This window comes from Schistocerca serialis, chromosome 8 (genome assembly GCF_023864345.2).
Source record: "Schistocerca serialis cubense isolate TAMUIC-IGC-003099 chromosome 8, iqSchSeri2.2, whole genome shotgun sequence".
Lineage (NCBI taxonomy): Eukaryota > Metazoa > Arthropoda > Insecta > Orthoptera > Acrididae > Schistocerca > Schistocerca serialis.
The window spans coordinates 427,128,770-427,148,558 of NC_064645.1; the positions used below are offsets into that span (position 1 = coordinate 427,128,770).

The 19,789-nt window shown below is 44.1% G+C and overlaps 1 protein-coding gene across 1 annotated transcript in view; it reads right to left on the reverse strand.

Annotated features, from left to right (window-relative positions):
• Positions 1-3,045: 3,045 nt before the first annotated feature.
• Positions 3,046-19,789, reverse strand: part of LOC126417049 (sterile alpha motif domain-containing protein 1-like) — a 95,958-nt gene continuing 79,214 nt past the window's right edge. Inside the window, exon 4 of the mRNA XM_050084941.1 lies at positions 3,046-3,243. Coding sequence (XP_049940898.1) covers positions 3,046-3,243 — 198 coding nt within the window. The remainder of the gene's footprint in view (positions 3,244-19,789) is intronic.

Genomic DNA, 19,789 nt, shown 5'->3' on the forward strand with positions numbered 1-19,789 from the left:
ATCCCGAGACCCTGCTGTTCACATAATATAGCTCGTCGACCGAAAGCACTGTGTAGTGAAGAACATAAACCGTGCGCATTATCGAGTGCAGATCTCATGTATGGGCTTCTCCAGTCTAAGTAGATAACAGTACGGCTGAAATCAGTGGCACTGGTGCAGAAACCAATTAACTCTCTCCTATATTTCAACACGGACTGGTGATCATTATTTAAATCATTTAAAACGAATACAAGCAAAGGACATGCCCCAATAAAATAGTTTATTTGGCGATCGTGTAAAGGTATCGCGTGCGTTGTACATCGTTGTGCCGGCCGGTGTGGCCGAGCGGTTCTAGGCGCTTCAGTCTGGAACCGCGCGACCGCTACGGTCGCAGGTTCGAATCCTGCCTCGGGCATGGATGTGTGTGATGTCCTTAGGTTAGTTAGGTTTAAGTAGTTCTAAGTTCTAGGGGACTGATGACCTCAGATGTTAAGTCCCATAGTGCTCAGAGCCATTTGAACCATTTTTTTTTCTTGTACATCGTTGTGGTAAAACGTGTACAAAACGTTTGTCGTTAATCCGGTGCGAATAACTTTGAATAATCTGACGCAAGCCGTTGGTCTTTGTCTTACATAATACGAGCGGATACGCTTGGTACTACTGAAGTAAATGGGACGAATTATAACAAAGAATCTTGAAAGTGAGCGTGAAACTTCAGGGTGAAGTCAGTGACACATTATAATGGAGGAGGATGAATCCAAGAGACTGGTAAGGGCGCAGCTCATTTCATTTAAAAATTTTGTTGTTTTGTAACTGATGTCAGTTATCATTAAAGTTGTGGAATACGCTTTATGCTCTCTTATTTTGGTCTTTTTAGAGAACAAATTTTTTCTCAATCAATCAATATTGACTCTACGTAGAGAGGTATCATGAAATTCAACTCGTTTGGTTCATCTGTGATACCCAAAAGGCAACTGATAGCGATCGCGTTGGTGCCTTGTTCCTTGACTTCCGGTAGGCGTTCGGCACAGTTCCGCACTGTCACTCAGTGAAGATCATTCGAATTTACTGAATACCGAATGATAATGTTGATTACGATGAAGACCTCCAACGAAACAGCAACCAGCATTCATTATTACGTGCGACTGGGAGAGGGGTGGGGTGGGGGATGATAACACGTGAAAGTAGCATGCCCATACGGTAGGAAAGTGTTATAGTTTCCTAGTACACAACGGTCTTGTGGGATTTAATGAAACTCTTCGCAAAAGGCGCTATAAAATAAAGGGAAATCACAAAAACAAAACTGGAGAGAAGCACAGAAAAACAGCAGATGATCGTCACGTGGTGCAGGGGCTGGCAACTGACTCCAAAATACACAAATTTCACATAAACAGACGAAATGATCCATACTTGTCTAGTTAGCCGATTCGCGTTCGATGACAATCGTTAATACGTATGCATGCGCGTCTTGGACAGAACGATCACACAAACAAAGTTGTAGGAAAGGCAGCTGCCACACTGAGATTCGTTAGTAAAATCTCAAGGAAATGTTATTCATCCCTGATAGAGAACGCTTGCAAACCCTCGTTCAACAGATTTTTCACCACGGCGCTACAGCCTGGGAAACATACTAGGTTTCATTTATAACAGGAGTAAGAAAATGCAAAGGTGACAGGGGCCTTTTATCGAGGATTTGTTTATTAAACGCGAGACCATCATGAAGATGCGCATTAAATTCGATTGGTGAGCGGAGAGGCTTTCAAGCCTTGACTAATACGATGCGGACTGCCAAGATTTCCTCTCTCTTGCCAACTACTCTATCTCAAAATAGTACTTTCACCCTACGTCCTCAATTATTTGCTGGATATATTCCAGTCTCCGCCTTCCTCTACAGTTTATGTCCTCTATAGCTTCCTTAAGTACCACGGAGGTTATTCCATGATGTCCTTTCATCCAGCCCGTTCATCTCACCGATACTTTCTATATATTCCTTTCCTCACCAACTCTGCGGAGAACCTCCTCATACTTAACCTTACCCGTCCACCTAATTTTCAACAATCGTCTGTTGTACCACAGCGCAAATTCCACGAGCAAGAAACTACACACAGATGTTCCTTCGTGACACTACATGGTTTACTGTTAGGCGGCGAGAAACGCAGCAGGCACACACTTTTGAGTACCGCAGCTGGCGAATGAGGGTGTGAGCACTGCCAAAATAGACGTCTAGTTATGCCGCGAGGTGTTTAATTGTGATCCGTCGGTGACCTCGAAAAAGAGTGTCCGCACGTTCCAGCACTGAAGGAGTCACAGTTGTGTGCAGTCGACCGGCGCGCGGGAGATTGGACAGGTCTGTGCTACCTCGTTTCGATGATGACAGACGCGACGCACAACGACTCACCGTGCTTTTGTTCACTGCCAGGACTCCGTAGGTGTACTGCAAGCACGTATGAATATGTACGACGCTCTGTTTTCCACGAAAAGAAACTCGATGACAGCTCTCTGTTTGGATCGCACCTCCGTTACAGACGACATTTCGAAGGCTACTTATCGCGCCACCACCGATCGGTACTTCATGAAATTATAAGGGCTGAGGCAGGAATATTCCACGATGTCATACAGCGTATTTCGCATTTTGCAAACAAAATCGGCCGATAAAAAGATGTTTTGCATTACGTAATAAACGCCCTTCGTAGATGGAGCACAACCTCGCATTGGCGAAGTAGCTAGAAGGAATGAGATTTTCACTCTGCAGCGGAGTGTGCGCTGATATGAAACTTCCTGGCAGATTAAAACTGTGTGCCGGACCGAGACTCGAACTCGGGACCTTTGCCTTTCAGGGGCAAGTGCTCTACCAACTGAGCAACCCAAGCACGACTCACGCCCCGTCCTCACAGCTTTACTTCTGCCAGTACCTTGTCTCCTACTAGAAGGAAATCGGAAGAGTACTTTTCAAGAGAACCACACCTGCATTTGTCATAAGCGATTTAGCGACTCCATGGGATACCTGAATCTTAATAGCTGGGTGGCGATATGAACCTCTGTCCTCCCGAACGCGCGTCCATTGTCTTAGCAACGCGCCCCGCCGCTCGGAATACGGTCGTGGATCAGCAGCTGTATGGCGTCGCTCGGACGTGTGCCAGAGTAGCCGCGTCCGCGTTGTTTTGGCAGCGCGCGTGTCGGCCAGTGACACGGGAAGCGGCGCGTGTCCTCGAGAGCGCGGCGCCTGTGGGACGGGACGCTGGGGTGCGTCTGCTGGCCTTCTGCCTGGGTGGGCCGCAATAGGGCCAGTCTCATCCAACATCTGTGCGCCGGGGGCGCGAACCAGCTATCGATTTGTCACAGCCGCCTTTGTCGTCTGCCGCGATGGACGCGACGTCCCAACGCTGGCCGACCTACACTAAGCATTCCCCGTAATATATAGGCCTACAAGTCCCATAGCACTCGAGAAAACACTGCGAATACAGTTGTGAAACTACCGTAGCCTACCGTAAGTAAGCGTGGACTACGGTAGTTCTCCTACTAGCTTTAGTCAGTTACGATAGCAATACTTGTGTGTTAGGTGTGTTGCATACCTGTATGTATTACGTCATTTTTCATTACATTGTATACGATTAGTGTCTTACTAGTTTCTCCTAGAAACAGGGAAGCGATGAACCGTCTAAAAACTGCTTGATGCAATAATTTACCAACAGCCGTATGATTTGCAGAAGTTTATTTTATTTTATTAACTTCTCTATGCTCCTACCAGTTTCCGCATTACATTGATGCCATCTTCAGGCCCCACTCGTCATAGTCGTAAAATCGCTATACACCGAAGGAGCCATATAACTGGATCCGTGAATCAACCGTCCTGCAACAGCTCTTGGTGGCCAGGCGACACAGATCCACGATCCATAGTGGATCAACGAAGATTAGGTCTAAAAACTGAATGAGGATGTACTGCAGTCCGCTGACCTACGGAACTTTTTTGTTCTACGCATATCAAAAAAAGTATTGCATCACCCCAGTTCCCAGAATTCCTGAAGATAGACATTGACTGTGGATATCGTATAACAGATACAGTTCCTTTGACACGCCCAGAGATGTAAACAACCATGCATGAGCAGCGCCTATTAGACGGAGGGGGTCTGACAGCCGATCAGTTACAGTCATTCCACCAGGAAGGAGGTACACGGCTCGTCTTGTCTGTAGTTCAACCATGCCTGGATGGTCAATACCGCTGTTCGATACGTCCGCATTGTTACTCTGTGCCAGGAAGGGCTCTCAACAAAGGAAGGGTCTAGGCGTCTCGGAGTGAACAGAAGCGATGTTGTTCGGACATGGAGGAGATACAGAGAGACAGGAGCTCCAGCGGATGACCACTACCTACGGATTATGGCTCGGAGGAACCCTGACAGCAACGCCACCATGTTGAATAATGCTTTTCGTGCAGCCACAGGACGTCGTATTACGCTTCAAACTGTGCGCAATACGCTGCATGATGCGCTACTTCACTCCCTATGTCCATGGCGAGGTCCATCTTTGCAACCACGACAGCACGCGGCGCGGTACAGATGGGTCCAACAACATGCCGAAAGGACCGCTCAGGATTGGCATCGCGTTCTCTTCACCGATGAATGTCGCATATGCCTGCAACCAGACGCTCGTCGGAGACGCGTTTCGAGGAAACCCGGTTAGGCTGAAAGCCTTTGACACACCGTCCAGCGAGTGCAGATAGGTGGAGGTTCCCTGCTGATTTGGGGTGGCGTTATGGGGGGTCGACGGACGCGGCTGGTGGTCATGGAAGGAGCCGTAACGGCTGTGCGATACATGAATTCCATCATCCGGCCGATAGTGCAGCCATATCGGCAGCATATTAGCGAGGCATTCGTCTTCATGGACGACAATTCGCGTTCCCATCGTGCACATCTTGTGAATGATTTCCTTCGGGATAACGACATCGCTCGAGTACAGTGGCCAGCATTTTCTCCAGACACAAACACTGTCGAACATGTCTAGGATGGATTGAAAAGGGCTGTTTACGGACGACGTGACCCACCAACCACTCTGAGGGATCTACGCCTGATCGCCGTTGAGGAGTGAGACAATCTGGACCAACAGTGCCTTCATGAACTTGTGGATAGTATGCCACTACAAATACAGGCATGCCTCAAGCAAGAGGACGTGCTACTGAGCATTAGAGGTACCGGTCTGTACAGCAATCTAGACCACCACCTCTGAAGGTCTTGCTTTATGGTGGTACAACACGCAGTGTGTGGATTTCATGAACAGTGAAAAGGGCGGAAATGGTGTTTATGTTGATCTCTATTCCAATTTTCTGTACACGTTCCGAAATCGGAACCGAGGTGATGCAAAACTATTTTGATGAGTGAACATACTTATCCTTGCCTATTACTTAAAAATAAACAGAATTTATAGAAAAACTGAAACTTTCTTATTTGCAACGTGAAACAGAGCGACGCTGCGATAAAAATTAAAAAGAACAATGCAGATTTATCACACAGCGCTAGAAAACGCGATGTACTAAAAAAAGGTAAACTTTAAATAATGAAAACTTCCTTTCCCACCCTTCCCTAATCCGATGGGACCGATGATCTCGCTGTTTGGTCCCCACACCCACGTCAGCCAACCAGCCAACCAGTTCTGTAGTATTTTTATTTTTTTATTTTTTTTTGTCATTGCTTGTAACGATTACGATCGCACTCACCACAGGCCAAGTGCTACAGCATCCAGTTACATTAATATGACCTGCCAACTGTGAGTTTCTGGAAGGTACAGGCAAGGATGTGGAGACATACCGACACCACTGCCCTAGACGGCTGCGTTAGGTTTCTCGCTTGAGGATCCATGTCGCGAACATTCTCATCGAGGCGGTCCCACAGACTCTCAATTGGGTTTAAATACTGGGAGTCTGGTGCCCAGGGGAGTGTAGTAACCTCATGCTGATGCTGTAAGAACGCCACACCTACACTGCGAGCTGTGTGACACGTTGCATGGTCCTGCTGGTAGATGCCATCGTGCCGAGGAAAAACAAACTGCATACAGGGGTTGACACGGTCCCCAAGGAGAGAGGCATAAATGTGTTGTACAGAACAGAATGACGTGGACCCTCCCGTCAATGTTTGCTTTCAGACGTTTCACGCCATAAACGCCAATGGCCATGTGTCCGATGAAACATAAAATCATCGAGTGGACTTCGAACTGTGGTACGCAGCCAATAAACAACAGTCAGCATGAGTGCATGAACCAGGGACCTGCTGCAGAGGCCTATACACAGCAACGTTCGCTGAACGGTCGTTGAGGAGAGACTGTTGGTAGCCCCTTGGCTCATCTGGGCGGTCAGTTGCTCAACAGCTGCACGCCTGTTTGCCCGTACACATCTCCTCAGCCATCGTTCACCCCTGTCATCTAAGACCCGTGGTTGCCTCGCCGCTGGTTTTGCAGGCGACATTTTTCCATGCACGATAAACTTTATTCACGGCAGCAGGCGAACAGTGCACAAACTTTGCAGTTTCGAGAATGCTTCCACTCAAGGCCAGAAAGCTAAAGATTATGCCCCTCTGGACACCAAACAAACTGTCCGCTTCTGCATTACAATGACTTTCACACGGTTTGTATAACCTCTACTGGCAGTGCTGCCACCTTCCGTCTGTAAGTGATTACTGCATGTAGACGTTGAACATAGGAAGTGGTCACCTTAACGTGACTTTAGCGTCTATGTTTAAATGTTTACCTCTGTCATGCAGCTGGCCTGTCTGCTCAGTTTATTGTACGCAGCAAGCCGTGTCTGCTCACTTTACTTCCACCAGGCGGTCATCAGTATGTTTATTGTCATTTTTTCTGGTTTTGGGTGGTCTTAAACATTACAGATGACAACGAGACCATTTACGTTCAAACGTGTTTGAATTCCTAAGCGACCAAACTGCTGAGGTCATCAGTCTCTAGACTTACACTCTACTTAAACTACCTTAAACTAAGTTATGGTAAGAACAACACACACACACACCCATGCCAGCGGGATGACTCGAACCTCCGGCGGGAGGGACCCGCAATCCGTGACATGGCGTCGAAAACCGCGCGGTGAGACCATTTATGCCATGATGTTTTGCACAAATCGGTGAGACTTTGGCATAATACCGTTGTCATTGTGAGTTGCTTATTTTATTATTTAAGATACTTCATATTTAGCCTAATTTCTTGTTTTGTTTAAACGGAGATTCTAAGAACGAAACCGGTCCTAAAACAATGTGTAATAATACAACTGAGGTGCTCGTCATCAACCACAATAATTTGTTCCGTACCGTCGATTAGTTAACGCAATACACTGTTGTAATTAGACTGACGATTAAATCAACGTCATTTTTAATGTTCAGGCATCGTCAGGAGAGAAATTAGGGTATTCCATGTCTGGCGTAACCACAAGCGCCAGAACGAAGCCAAAGAACGCAAGACCAGAGAAGGCGGTGAAACGATGTCGGCCAATGGTGCGCTGATTAGGACCGCCCCACGACAGGAGCGGCACCTGCAAGAAGTTGAAACCTCCCCTTAGAAAAATTTATGAATGACTGTGCTGATAAACCTCTTGCATTATTTGATTTTCAAACAGCTGAGCAGAACTGAACGTACTCAGACATTTCTCTACTTATTCTGATCAACACTAAACTGACACACAACATTTTTAGCGCAACGCAATCTGACTTTCAATAATCTCTACAACACCTATACCTTTCAAAGTGAATATAAAAGTCACTCCTGCCAGCCTCGGCCGGACTTTAGTGCTCGGTAGCAGACTTTAGTCGGACGTATTCGCGGAGCATAGCGCGGCCTAGCAGAGAGTGCTTCAAGAACTGTTAGTTGCGATCCATATCAAGTGCTTACTTGGACTTTGTGTATAGTGAAGATCATTTACTGCTTCCATGTCGCCCATGGTTTGCGACACCTTTGTACATTAGAGTTAAGTATTGTCAACTTGCTTTATAGAAATAAAACTACTAATGTTATTTGCTTGAATTGTTTTATAGCATTCCGAGAACACAGCATTCGTTATGCATCCTATACCATACGAGTGGGCAAGACCCAACACTGCATATCTCAAGGAAGTGGCTAAGGACCGTCACTATTCACGATATGTACAGATCTTCTGGCAGGCAAAGTTTTGCTTCTTTAAGGCATGTTATACAACAGGCTCTAGATACCGGCTCCCAGGTTGATGCCATATTTCTCGACTTTCGAAAGGCGTTCGACTCAGTTCCGCACTGTCGCTTGCTCCAAAAAGTGCACGCTTACGGTCTATCCGATGACATATGCGGTTGGATAGAAAATGAGAGCAGTTTGTCGTCCTGAGTGGGGTGACTTCAACAGAAATAAGCGTAACTTCAGGTGAGCCCCAGGGCAGAGTAATAGGTCCGCTGCTTTTTACGATTTACATAAACGACCTGGTTGATGGTGTTGACAGCTGCATTAGACTGTTTGCCGATGATGCTGTAGTCTACAGGAAAGTAGTATCTCACGAAAGTTTTGAACAAATCAATGAGGATTTTCAGAAAATAAATGCGTGGTGCAATGACTGACAGCTATCTCTCAATATTAGTAAGTGTAGCCTACTGCGTATAACAAGGCGAAAATCCCCATTAATGTACGAGTACAAAATAAATGCCCAGTCTTTGGAAGCGGTAACATCCGTCAAGTATTTGGGTGTGACTATTCGAAATGATCTCAAATGGAATGATCGAGATCACACAAGTAACGGCCAAGGCGAAATCTAGATTGCGGTTTATTGGTAGAATGCTGAAGCGATGCAGTCCTTCAACAAAGGAGATTGCTTACAATACGTTAGTTCGTCCAGTTTTAGAGAATTGTTCGTCTGTATGGGGCCCTTACCATTTGGGTCTGATTCAAGACATTGAGAGGGTTCAAAGAAGAGCGGGAAGATTCGTAACTGGTACATTTAGCCATCGCGAGTGATTTACAAATCTCATAGAAAGTTTGAAGTGGGACACACTTGCAGAGAGACGACGCGCTAAACGGAAGGGGCTGCTCACTAAATTCCGAAATCCGATCTTCCCCGAGGACGTAGAGCATATATTATTCCCACCAACTTTCAAATCGCGCAAGGATCACCATTCAAAGATAAGGGAAATTAGAGCTAGTACTTAGGTGTCCAGACAGTCGTTTCCCCTCGCGCGATTCGCGAGTGGAACTGAAGGGGGGAAATATGACTTTGGCGCGAATTGTGCCCTCCGCCACTCACCACTTGGTGGCTAGCGGAGTGTATTTGTAGATGTAGATGTAGATGTAGAAGGCTGTTCCCAGATGTAGCAGTTATGAGCAGGAAGATAACGTCGTTAGGATATTATTACGACGGGACTTCAAGAAGAAAGTTACAAGTTACTGTGCCATGCCATGCAACTTTTATTGAATCTATACAACACTCCAAAGTGACACAGATAAAATATTTTTCAACATAGTCACCGCGTGTCTTGAAACAACAGCCCGAACTTTTTACCAGTTGTTGACTTCCTCGGCTATAGCAATCATGTCGTTGGCCATCGGAGAACCGCTGCGCGAATGTCCTCAGTGGTGGAAAATCCCTTTTCCATGTTTTCTTAGCTTTCTGAACAGATGGAAATCCCATGATACAAGATCTGTACTTCACCATCGACTTCGCCACGTTTGTGCGGCCCTGGTCAAATTTTTGGCACCGTTTCAGTCCGACTGGACGGGACATGGCATTTTGTCTATATACCGCCAGAATTTCATTGTGAATCTGTGTGCATTTTCGACGTTTTTCACACAAGAATAGTACTGTCCCAAGTACTTCAACTCTGGACTACGTTCCCACGTGCCGCGCCATTTCACCCGCACAATGTGATTCAACAGTTTTCCGCACCGCAGCAGAACTGTGTCTACATAAACTCCGTAATATGTATTCTCCTCTGAAAACGCGCCACTATTTTTGCGCAACGATCTTAGCACTGGACGACATCTGTATTCTACTTTCTGAAGCCCCTGTGTGGTAAGCGCAGATAACTGACACTTCGTGCGAAGAACAGCACCTTAACTTTGTTGACTGGTTGATTCGGGGGAGGGTACCAAACAGAGAGGTCATCGATCGCACCGGATGAGACAAGGGTGGTGAGGGAAGTCGACCGTGCCCTTTCATAGGAACCATCCCGGAATTTGCCTGAAGCGGTATAGGTAAATCACGGAGAACCTAAATCAGAATGGCCAGAAGCGGATTTGAACCGTCGTCCTCCCGAATGCGAGTCCATTGTGTGCTGACCACTGCACCACCTGGGTCAGTCAGCTTAACTTCACCTTAACAAGGTGATCGTGTGATGATGTTACAATCTTGCAGGGATTACAGAGACGGATAAATGTATTAATTTGAAATAAGGCTATTTTGTCCAGAAACGACAGAATCGGAGTTACAAGCTACTATAGCTCTGATACCTCTCATAGAGGAGCGCTTCTACTGCAAGCTATTTGCTTTCCATATTTTCGAATGAGATATTATGGACCAACCCCAGAAAAAATGACTGCCAAACATAGGCTGTAAAATGCTTACCTTAATAGCTATGAATGCTTGTTCAGTAGAGGAGATGTGTTTCATAACAGCAAAGATGAACAAGTGCTCGTTCCTCATAAGGTACCCACTTCAGAGCCCGTGTGTACTCAACCTTTTTTTCTTGTTTTGATCCATACTACCTTTTCGCAAAGTAAGAAAGGCAAAGAGCTCGCAATATAAGCGATCCTCTCGCGGAGGAATCAGAACGATTTTCACTTGTAACTTTCGTCTCGGTTGTTTCTGCATCATGGTCCCTTATCTCAAATAGATACATTTACTCTTCTGTCATTCCTGAAAGTTTCTAACATCATCACGGAGTCACCCTGTAAAATGACCGTAAGTAAATCAAAATATCCGATTTTCGTTTGTATACATTACTGTCGCTGAGTCACCTGCAATCAGTAAAACTCGTGAAGTGGCCTATATCGGAATATGTATCTCTTAAACTCTGAAAAAAATTTGGGTCACATTATTTCTTATTTCCCTAAATCCCTTGAAGTAAAACCCTGAAATATGAAATGACTAAACGTTCATAGTCTACATTCAGTTTAACTGGTGTTCCATCTCTAGCAATCTCTATGTCAAGACGACGAAGAACTTCAACTTTATATGAGAAAAAGTACCACCACAGCTATATCTTGAGAATGTTATTCTATTACAGGACTATTTTCGGCAGCACATTACGGAAATCCTCAGGCTCCACTGCTGCAAGAACAGTATTTGATTTCCTTCGTACGTTTACTGGGGAGTTCTTGTTACTAGCACACGTGGGCTGGATTTCATGAGGAGTCTATGCCCGACATGCTCAAGATACAGCTGTGGTGATACTTTTTCTCACATGTATCATCAGCTGAAGTCGCTCTTCCACGTAATAAGATGGACATCAATGAACTACAGCTTTATCACACTACTGGCCATTAAAATTGCTACACCACGAAGATGACGTGCTACAGACGCGAAATTTAACCGACAGGAAGAAGATGCTGTGATATGCAAATGGTTAGCTTTTCAGAGTATTCACACAAGGTTGGCGCCGGTGGCGACACCTACAACGTGCTGACATGAGGAAAGCTTCCAACCGATTTGTCATACACAAACAGCTGTTGACCGGCGATGCCTGGTGAAACATTGTTGTGATGCCTCGTGTAAGGAGGAGAAATGGTTGGTCGAGATTCAATGACTGTTAGCAGAATATGGAATCGGTGGGTTCAGGAGGGTAATACGGAACTCCGTGCTGGATCCCAACGGCCTCGTGTCACTAGCAGTCGAGATCACAGGCATCCTATCCGCATGGCTGTAACGAATCGTGCAGCCACGTCTCGATCCCTGAGTCAACAGATGGGGACGTTTGCAACACAACAACCATCTGCACGAACAGTTCGACGACGTTTGCAGCAGCACGGACTATCAGCTCGGAGAGCGTGGCTGCGGTTACCGTTGACGCTACATCACAGACAGGAGCGCCTGCGATGGTGTACTCAACGACGAACCTGGGTGCATGAATGGCAAAACGTCATTTTTTCGGATGAATCCAGGTTCTGTTTACAGCATCATGATGGTCGCATCCGTGTTTGGCGACATCGCCGTGAACGCACATTGAAAGCGTGTATTCGTCGTCGCCGTACTGGCGTATCACCTGGGGTGATGGTATGCGATGCTATTGGTTACACGTCTCGGTCACCTCTTGTTCACATTGACGGCACTTTGAACGGCGGACGTTACATTTCAGACGACCCGTGGCTCTACCCTTCATTCGATCCCTGCGAAACCCTACATTTCAACAGAATAATGCACGACCGCATGTTGCAGGTCCTGTACGGGCCTTTCTGGATACAGAAAATGTTCGCCTGCTGCCTTGGCCAGTACATTCTCCAGATCTCTCACCAATTGAAAACGTCTGGTCCATGGTGGCCGAGCAAATAGCTCGTCACAATACGCCAGTCACTACTCTTGATGAACTGTGGTATCCTGTTGAAGCTGCATGGGCAGCTGTACCTGTACACGCCATCCAAGCTCTGTTTAACTCAATGCCCGGGCTTATCAAGGCCGTTATTAAGTCCATAGGTGGTTGTTTTGGGTATTGATTTCTCAGGATCTACTCACCCAAATTGCGTGAAAATGGAATCACATGTCAGCTCTAGTATAATGTATTTGTCCAATGAATACCCGTTTATCATCTGGATTTCTTCTTGGTGTAGCAATTTTAATGGCCAGTAGAGTATTCTCTAACACAAATACCAGTCTTTAACGCTAGAGTAGTAACATTCCACTCGTGTAGCTCAATGATTCTGATTTTCAAGACAGCGAAACAAGACAGACACAGATGAAACAAGTGTGGCTAATAATCATCCTTTTGGTATTGACCGTTTTATAAGGGGAGCGGTCTCTCAACATCAGGTTAACCTAATGCCTGTACAGTTCACCTATTTCAGTACTAGCAACACAATAGACTAAAGTTCCGAGTAAAAGTTACATGAATATTAATTATTTTAGAAAAATAATCTTAATTACTCCTGATTTCTTTGTTACTAAGTCAGCTTTAGTCATTATAAGGATGCTTGAATCTTGAAGTTGTGGATAACATACATCGTAAAATCCTCACTAAAATTCGATGCATGTCTGGTCAGCAACATTAACGCTTAAAACAATGACACACGTGGATCAAAAGTTGTAAGATTCGTTGACAGATAGGTTCTGTAATTTCTGATTTAGTTTTGTTTTTCGCAGGATCATAATTCCATTATATAGTCTGCCAGAATCGTTTTCCTTAGGAATTAGTCTCCTACGTAGCTGTAAAAACTCCTTAATAAGCAAAAATCGCTCTAGTTCCAAATTTCTGACGCTATCTTAACAGCCTTTTATAGCCACGGCGTACTCACACGACCACGATGTTAACAATGTTTTTAATTTGCCCGTGGTATTATTTTTAAAAAACAAGTGCTAGGAAATTAAATAGTGTTCAGGCTTCGCAAAAAATTCGGACTTCCCGTATTGCAATGTCTATGTAGCAGCGTTAATGTCTGTGGCTTTCAGCGGAACGAACACAACCGCTTCTGTAGTGACAGGTCGACATATCGCACGTCCAGCTGTGATTAAATGTCAGTCAGTGGTTCATCAAGCCATTCACCGCTTAACACAGCTGAAATACGACTTGTCAAATAGATCGTCGAATTAATATCGGTCATTGCTTTTGAATGATTTGTGTTTCGGTAACTGTTTCTCCTAGAAATACGTGTACTTCAGCTTCCGTTGCAGCTGTCAATATCACGCCGGATCTGTAGACGGACTGCAAACGAGTACAACGAAAAGTAGACGTGCGTAATACTGTTATTGTGGTTGTTGTTGTGATGGTGGTGGTCTCCATTCTGAGAACTGATCTGAAATTCCATTACACACTAGTCTACACAGGGTATGTCTCTACATCTCTACTAACAGTAAATCTGTAAAGCAATAGGTTCTGTCTGTCTTGAACACGCTAATTTCCAAAACTACTACACGAATTTTCATGGGGCTTTTGTAGGTAAATTAAGCATAGTTTGGGCTACCGTATAGGCTTTAGTGTTTCAAAACTGGATCACGAAATATACATATATAGCACTTAGTGACTTGCAACAAATTTTACATATAATTTCAAAACTTTACGAAACTTTTTCTCGCTGGCAGCCCCCACGTAATGGTGAAAAGAGAAAAGTTTATCACTTACTATATTTTCACTGTTTATTTTTGCATCAGGCATGACGTTTTAATTTATTTCTTCTTTACTGCTAACCGTATTCCCAGCACATTTTGCAGACAGCATTTAACACTGAATGTACCTGAGAAATTATATCTACATGCAACACTTAGTTCAGAATACAGAGACCACCAGAAAAATGTATACACTCTTTTCAGGCGCAATCGAGATATCGATACTGTCGTTCAATTTGAGTTACGAGTGTGTTGTAGTATGGTCTTTGACTCAACGGATGTTAGTAATTTCATCTCAGTACTGAGAAAACAATATGCCTGGAGCATGCTTAACATTCGAGCAACGAAAATGTATTGTGAAGTGGTTTTTCAAGTTTGATAATGCCGTTGATGTGCAACGTCAGTTGAGGCGAGAGTATGAAACAGAACTTCCAACCTGCCTAACAATTAAACGCATCATTGACAAGTTTGAATTGCACGGAATGATTTGTGATATTCAGAAACGAAGATCAGGAAGACAGCGTACAGCTACAAGTCCTGTTTCGTCGGCTCTCGTGCTGGAAACGTTTGTTAATTCTTCACAGAAGTCTGCTACGCAGTGTGCGCGTGAAAGGGGGAGGGGTGGGAGGGGGGGGGGTTAGCAGTACAAGTGTACTAAGTATTCTGAAAGCTGCAAAGTGGAAAACTTACATTCCACGATTACCGCACGCGATTAATAATAACGATCCTGATCGCCGAAATTTTGCGAATGGTATCAGCAAATGTCAACTCATGACGAACAATTTGTGACGAAGATAGTGCTTAATGGAATCGTGAATCGACATAACCGTGTGTACTGGGCACCGGAAAATCCGCATGCTTATGTGGATAAAGTGGTCAATCTAACAGGAGTTCATATGTCGTGTTAACTGTCATCTAGGGACTTAGTAGGATCCTTTTTCTTTGATGCTACTGCAACTGGAGAAGTGTACCTGGAAACGTAACACACCTCAATTTTTCCAGGTATACGTGCGCCTTATGGAGCTGATGAGAAGATCTACCAAATGGACGGGGCGCCACCACACTATCAACTAGACGTACGAGCTTTCTTGGGTGACAATTTTCCGAGGCATTGGATTGGACGGAGAGGGCTCATTGAGCTCCCTCCACGGTCGCCAAATCTAACACCTATGGACTTTTACCTGTAGGTAGCTGTGGAAGATAGCGTCTATCGACGTAAGCCACGCACGCTGGAGGAACTTCGCCAGAAGATTATAGCGACATGTACAGCGATCTCCACTGTAACATTGACTGACGTAGTTGCGGCGACCTCTCGTCTTTCTGTTATGTGTATAGCTGCCAAAGATGAACATTTTGAACATTTAAAGTAACCATGTTCTAAACTGAATGTTGTACAACATGTGTGATCACTTATTAAATGAAAAATAAACACATGAGTAATACTTTTCGTTCCTCAAAGTGTGTATACACTTTTCTGGAGGACTTTGTATATGTCATAAACACTGCGATGCGTGAAAGACTCCCGCATCACGCATGAAGTTTAAATTTATTATTACTAACCCGCTGAACCTATTTCGATGAAATTTGGTATGGAGATAGTTTTAACCTCGAAGAAGAACATGGGCTACTTTAGAGAGTGTATAGCATAAGATACTTATCGATTTTGCCGGCCACTGTGGCCGAGCGTTTCTAGGCGCTTCAGTCTGGAACCGCACGACCGCTACGGTCGCAGGTTCGAATCCTGCATCGGGAATGGATGTGTGTGACGTCCGTAGGTTGGTTAGGTTTAAGTAGTTCTAAGTTCTAGGGGACTGATGACCTCAGATGTTAAGTCCCATAGTGCTCAGAGCCATTTGAACTTATCGATTTGAAGAATATTACGCGAATTGTGGAAAAATATTTACTCACTCAAAATGCTATTGAGTCTTTGACTTTATCATATTTGTGAAACTGTTTTTCTTGGTTGATATGTGTTAGTGATGCGATTCAAAGTAGTGAGTACAATACTGTTACAATCTTCATTATGTTTATTCCGTACTTACACACTATTTGTTTAATGTGCGCGTTGCATAATGTAAAAAATGGCTCTGAGCACTATGGGACTCAACTGCTGAGGTCATTAGTCCCCTAGAACTTAGGACTAGTTAAACCTAACTAACCTAAGGACATCACAAACATCCATGCCCGAAGCAGGATTCGAACCGGCGACCTAGCGGTCTTGCGGTTCCAGACTGCAGCGCCTTTAACCGCACGGCCACTTCGGCCGGCTGCATAATGTACATGATGTACATCTGTTATGTGCACAATCCAGTATTTGAGAACGACAGAACTTGCAACTAGCTTTACGTGAAATTTCAAACATTTACCGATCTTTTCCTCGCTGACAAGCTCAACAAAATGATGCAAGGAGAAAAAAAGTTCGTTGTCTACTAATTTTTCGCTGTTAATGCAATAAAACTGTCGCATTACGCATTATGCCATTTCATTTATATTTATTGCTTCTTTGCTATTAACTTAATTCGCAACAAATTTAACAAACGGTATCCACATATGCTGCTGAGTGTACCCACAAAATTATATCATTGTAGGACCATAGATCAAGAGATATCAGGGAAGGAACAGAAGGACAGAAAGGGAGCAGAGGAGATGGACAAGGAGAGAGGAAGAGGAGATGGGCTAACAGAATCCAAATAAATAGATACCAGGACAACGCCGAGTACTCGCCTGGTATCTTCATAGATATTACAACCACCATCCATTTCAACTTCCTCTACAGTTTTTAGGTCCACCCCGTTCCTTCACTATGAAACTGACAATTTCTTGATATCACAGGATGTGTCCTATCAACCAGTCCATTCTTTTAGTCAAAATGGGTCATAAATTGCGTTTCTTCCAAATTCAGTTCATTACCTCTGCATTCGTTATTCGATATACCCATCTAATTTACAGCACTCTTCTGTAGCATCACATTCAAATGCTTCTGTTCACTTCTTGCTGGTCGTCCACATTTCACTTCCATACAAAGTGACACTCCAAATACCTTCAGAAAAGACTTCTTAACATTTAAATTTATATGGGATACTAAAAAACTTATATTTTTCAGGAACATTTTCTTGCTGTTGCCAGTCTGATTTTATATGCTCTCTACTTCTGCCATCGTTAGTTAATTTGCTGCCCAACTACCAAAGCTAATCTACTACTTTTAGTGTTTCAGAATCACTATGTCAAACAGCAAGTTATTACTTCACTGAATTTTAATTCTTTTTCGAAATTTCTCTTCGGTTTCTTTTAATGCTTGCTCAGTGTACGGACCGAATAACATGGGAGATAGGCTGCAACCCCTTATCAACCACAGCCTCATTTTCATGCCCTTCGATTCTTACAATCGCAGTCCGGCTTGTGCATAAGTTTTTGATAACCTTTAGCTTCCCATATTTTATCCCAACTATTTACCGAATTTCGATGCGTGTATTTCAGTCAACATTGTCAAAGGTTATCTGTAAATGCTAAAAAGGCAGGTTTGCGTTTCTTCAGTCTGCTTTCCAACATGGTTAATGTAAGAAGTGTTCCGGCGTAACATAAAGCGCCGGCACGTCGGCCTGGAACGTTACGGCAGAGAGGGCTGTGAGACGACGCCACGACAGGGGCGGCCCCTATACGAAGAGAATATAAGCGCAGCTCCGCGGCCGCACTAGAAGACGGGCTGTGATATAAACGCTATAGCAGTGACTTGTGAACCGTATTATTTGCTTGCATAGAAATTGTATATATCTAAGGACATTGATTATTTGCATGTCGCTATTTGCGTATTTATAAAGACGGGTCGCAAGCAAAGTTAACTATTGTCAATTTAATTTACTGTAGTAAACTTCATTAATAAGATTTGATTGAATCGTTGTCTAGCTGTCCGAGAAAATTGCTTCCTAGGCACCCTGTATTAGACGAGTGGATAGGACGCGAAAAGAAGCGCAAGCAGTCGAAAGACTTCATACTTTTTGGCAGAGTCTTCACCACTTAACACTTGAGTCAATCACAGTCACTAAATACTTATGGGAATCATTCTTGACTAATTTAACGTAGACTGCATAGAAGTACTTATGGGAAAAACAGAAGCGAGAATGGAAACTGTTGGAAGAATCCTAAGTAAGTACAACTTAACTATGCAATCAATCAGGTTGCTCTTAGAGAATGCAGACACAATAGCCCCTTTCTCAGCAATCCCATATGCAACCGCTCAATTGACGAAAGGTCTGTTCCTAAAGACTGGAAAGTAGCACAGGTCACACCAATATTTAAGAAAGGAAACAGGAGTAACCCATTGAATTACAAACCCATATCACTGACCTCAATTTGCAGTAGGAACATTATGAGTCACCTTGAAGAAAATCACTTATTGATACATAATCAACACGGATTCAGAAAATATCGTTCTTTTGCAACACAGCTAGCTCTTTATTCCCATGAAGTAATGAGTGCTGTCGACAAGGGATTTCAGATCGATTCCATATTCCTAGATTTACAGAAGGCTTTTGATGCCGTTCCTCACAAGCGACTGTTAACCAAATTGCGTGCATATGGAGTATCGTCTCAGGTGTGTGACTGGAAGCGTGATTTCTTCACAGAGAGGTCACAGTTCGTAGTGCTAGACGGTAAATCATCGAGTAGAACGAAGTGATATCTGGCGTTCCGCAAGGTAGTGTCATAGGCTCTCTGCTGTTCCTGATTTCCATAAATGATCTAGGTGATAGTTTGAGCAGCCCCTTACACTGTTTGCAGATGATGCATTAATTTACCGTCTAGTGAAATCATCAGACGATGAATTCCAATTACGAAATGATCTAGAGAGAATTTCTGTATGATACGAAAAGTGGCACTTGGCGCTAAACAAAGAAAAGTGCGAGGTCATCCACATGGGTACTAAAAGAAAGCCGATAAATTTTGGGTATACGATAAATCGCACAAATCTAAGGGTTGTCAATTCCACTAAATACCTAGGAATTACAATTGCGAGTAACTTAAATTGAAAAGACCACATAGATAATATTGTGGGGAAGGTGAAACAAAGACTGCGCTTAGTTGACAGAACATTTACACCCACTAAAAAGACACCCTACATTACGCTTGTCCGTCCTCTGCTGGAATATTGCTGCTCGGTATGGGATCCTTTCCAGGTATGATTGACGGAGGACATCGAAAAAGTGCAAAGAAGGCAGCCTGTTTCGTGTTATCGCGCAATAGGGGTGAGAGTGTCACTGATATGTTACGCGTGTTGGAGTGGCAGTCACTGAAACAAAGGCGGTTTTCTTTGCGGCGAGATCTGTTTACGAAATTTCAATCACCAACTTTCTCTTCCGAATGTGAAAATATTTTGTTGACACCCACCTACGTAGGGAGAAATAATCATCATAATAAAATAAGAGAAATCAGGGCTCGAACGGAAAGATTTAGGTGTTCCTTTTTCCCACGCGCCATTCGAGAGTGGAATGGTAGAGAAGTAGTACGAAAAAGGTTCGGTGAACCCTCTGCCAGGCACTTAAGTGTGAATTGCAGAGTAAC